The sequence below is a fragment of the Cryptomeria japonica genome, chromosome 8, assembly GCF_030272615.1.
Source record: "Cryptomeria japonica chromosome 8, Sugi_1.0, whole genome shotgun sequence".
Taxonomy (NCBI): Eukaryota; Viridiplantae; Streptophyta; class Pinopsida; order Cupressales; family Cupressaceae; genus Cryptomeria; species Cryptomeria japonica.
In genome coordinates, this window is record NC_081412.1 from 129,936,894 (window position 1) to 129,940,445 (window position 3,552).

The following is a 3,552-nucleotide window of genomic DNA, read 5'->3' on the forward strand; positions in this document are numbered from 1 at the left end:
TTTGTGTCTTTTTTTCATGTATTTGCTTAATTATTTATAGGTAAATGTGTGTAATATAATAGATATTAAAATTATATATTCCTATGAAAAATAAAATAGATCTTCATAAAAAAATTAAAGCAGTCATTTATTTTCATTAAACTATAAATGACTGATTTGTATCTTCTCATTTTAGTTTTTTTTTTCTAAGATATATTTTTTTAATTTTTGCACTTTTTTATAATACTTCTCTTATTTAACAAATAGTTATATACTTAACAAATTAACATAAATATCTGACATACTAAAAAATAAGTCTCAAAATATTTAATCTATAATCTAGAATTCATATGATGTAATTAGTCGAACTTCACCTTATTCTCTTTAATACAATCTTCTCAACAAATATTTAGTTAATTATAAGCAACATAGAAACTTTCAAAATCTATTTTAAACGGAAAGTAGACTTTCAAAATAGATTTTACACTCAAAATGGCAGAAGTTTTTTATCTGAATTTATTCAAATTTACTTGTTAAATTGAAGATAGTGTTGAACACCTAGAGATAAACTTGAGAGTTTGGGATGAATAACAAATGCTAAAATATATGAAGTTAAGACAAGACCACATAGGTTCATGTCCTGTAAAATGGATCATCAGCAAGAAAAAAAATCATAAACAAAATTTTCAAGCAACTTTTAAGGTATCATCAGCTGACTAAATCTAGTAGAATTCAAGTATTCAGATTTTTCTCCCCTTCATGCTTCAAACTGGGGTTGTATTACAGCAGGAATCATAGACATCATCTTCACACCAAATGCATCCTTGGGGCTCTGTTAATCCAAACAACAATAACAATTGTATAAGTTTTCTACTAAAACATTTTCTTACTGAAATGTATTAAGTCAATTAAAGATATCAATTTTCCACAATCCATAATGTTTTTTGTTGCTTATTTTTAAATTTGATTGTCTAATTTTTTCATCAACGTTTTGGATCACATTCTGTGATCCACCATCAAGATGTAGAAAGCTCAAAGAATAGAAAAAATGTATTCAGTCAACATATTAATTGTTCATTCATTACCTTGAGACAGCTACCAGCTTTAAGGTCACAGATGGGGCTATCCTGTGGGCAGCAGTGTTTATTATCAGAACAACAAACAGCAGAAGGCACTGGGCAACATCCCCACATGAAGCAGGTGCCACCCATTGGGTACATACAGCAGCAGGTTGTTCCTGATGTGCAAGAATATGTCTCATCACAGATTGATGGCGAGGGATGAGGTGGAGATGGTGATGGTTGTGGTGGAGATGGGGAAGGCTTGGGGGGATTTGGTGCAGACTTGACAGGGAATGAAGCCATCTTGTAAAGCCCACACATTCCCTCTTTCTTGCCATTGCCCCTCTGCAGTCTGATGTATCCATTTTCTCCCCAGTGAGGACCCCATGAATTTTTTACAATTATGAAGTCCTTGCCATTGTCACTGCCATACCCAACAGCTGCAACTCCATGATCCAAGTTGCTTCCACATGGTCCTGAGAATACACCCTTCAATAACACAAGCCCACATGAAATTCTTGATTATATAGATAGGAAGGAATGTAAATAGAGTAGTAGAGTTAATCATGACAAAAAAGCATGTCCTTACCCCCTTGTAAAATTGAAAGGCTCTTCCAGAGGCCTGGATTGCCACACTAAGGGGCTGGTTTGCTAAAGCTTTTATAAGTGCTTCCTCATTGTTTTGAGGCACGTCCTCATAACCATCAATTGAAACAATACTGGATTTCATCTGTAACATGTATAATGACATATATAGATTCAATAGAATATCTGAAATGAATCCTCAGGGAAAAAATATACAATCAATAAGGCGAGCTGAGGTAACTCTGTAAGGTTCTCTAGGCTATCTGGATCCAAAGGACATGAAAATTGCCTAGATGAATATTCCAATAAGTTTGGATAAAAAAATGAATTCACTAAGCTTTGTGTTGAATGTTTCAATGTAAGAGCTAATGTAATTGCACGAATATATGTATTTTTGTGTTCAATAACTGACAGGTCAAAAAATGGTTTTTATCAGGAGTTGGGGAAGGGGTTGAGACAAGAGAACATACCTCTTTATTATCACAACTAGTTTTTGTGCTCTTGTAAGGGTAATCCGATTCTGCATCAATGCCACCATTGGAAATGATGAAGGAGAAGGCATTATCCATGATTCCTCCACTGCAACCTTGATTAGAGTTGTCACAATCTACAAGCTCTTGCTCAGATAGGGATATCAGATTGCCAGTCACGATCTTATTAATGCCTTCCACAGCAGCAACTGTGGAGAAAGCCCAACAACTCCCTGAAAAAATGCAAGACCCATACAAAAACCAATACGAGTCAAAACTCATTAGAACAAAAATTCTATCCGCATTTTACCATTTTACATTGATTTGGAGAACCAGTACTGCAATAAATATGCAGAGGCCTAAACTGCAATAGAAGATGTGAATAAAGACATAAAAAATGCTGAAGATTATACTGTATTTATTGTAGTTAAGTTCCCTGCATTATTATTGTCATTGACTACATATGTGAGCTCAATACACTTAGGATTCAAGACAAAGATTGAAATATAGCTGGTTCTATTAATTCTTGGATCTTATCTAGTAAATTTTGTATCAAAGCTCTTCGTTAGACCAGTTGACTCACCACATGAGCCTTGATTCTTCACTCCAGTCACTGCACCCTGCTTCCTCCAATCCACAGACTCGGGAAGGTCACCAACATGTTCATACCTAAATGGCTCATCATGACCTCGAATTCGGTTGGACATATCAGGTCTGGTTCCAAGGAATGTAGATTTGAATTCATCATGACTCATAGTAGTGAATTCATTAAGGCCAAGCCAATAGCTTAAATTCTGCTGGTTAACTTCATCTATGAATCTCAAATTGTCTTTGAAAATCTCAAATCTCTGTTGCTTCTCTTCTAGAGTGCTATAGGCCTTGTTGTATTTTACAAGCCATGATTCATAGAGCTCTATCTTTCTGTCCTCATTGATGGAATCCCGGGAAGACCATCCAAAGCCCTCTGCAGATGCCAAGGAGATGAAAACTGAGCAGTACAAGAGGAAGAGAGCAGGAAAAATGGTGCCACCCATTTGGAATAACTTCGATCAATTGGTATGATTCAACTCAAATTAAAGCTGAATTCCGAAGTTTGAAATGAATTCGTTATGAGAAGCTTATGTGGGTTGACATAAATGAGAGCCAGAACTCAAAACATTATGAACCAAGTCCAAGCCTGATGAAGGCAGTCCCAAGAGAGAGCTTTATAAGTTACGAGCCTTGTGCATTTCGCTGGCAATGTGGGGTCTGTTCGGCCAACAAAAATATAGAAAATCTTTTTTTAAATTAAATTCTGTGCCCATATTTTCAATGAGAAGAGAGGTAGAAGTACAGCAAAGGCATAGACAAGACTTCAAATTTACTTCCTGTAGGTGACATACACCTCTTAAAAACCAAAGAATTGCTTGGCTTTGAAGGAAGGGTTATGAACCAGACCAGGGTGGCAAAACATACAT

At 35.6% G+C, this 3,552-nt stretch overlaps 1 protein-coding gene across 1 annotated transcript; it reads right to left on the minus strand.

Moving 5' to 3' along the window:
* Window positions 1-473: 473 nt before the first annotated feature.
* LOC131041623 (cysteine protease XCP2) lies at window positions 474-3,273 on the minus strand. Its single transcript, XM_057974761.2, has 5 exons — window positions 2,679-3,273; window positions 2,096-2,328; window positions 1,630-1,770; window positions 1,065-1,529; window positions 474-811 (listed from the first exon to the last, which is right to left on the minus strand). Exons 1-5 carry the CDS (start codon window positions 3,127-3,129, stop codon window positions 737-739), a joined length of 1,365 nt encoding a protein of 454 aa, XP_057830744.2. The 5' UTR covers window positions 3,130-3,273; the 3' UTR covers window positions 474-736.
* Between the last annotated feature and the right edge of the window lie 279 nt (window positions 3,274-3,552).

Coding starts and splice junctions, on each gene's coding strand:
- LOC131041623 (XM_057974761.2), bottom strand. CDS start 3,129: ATGGGTGGCACCATTTTTCCTGCTCTCTTCCTCTTGTACTGCTCAGTT. Junction 2,329..2,678: donor GAAGAATCAAGGCTCATGTG/GTGAGTCAACTG, acceptor GCATTTTTTCAG/GGAGTTGTTGGGCTTTCTCC. Junction 1,771..2,095: donor CTAGTTGTGATAATAAAGAG/GTATGTTCTCTT, acceptor TACATGTTACAG/ATGAAATCCAGTATTGTTTC.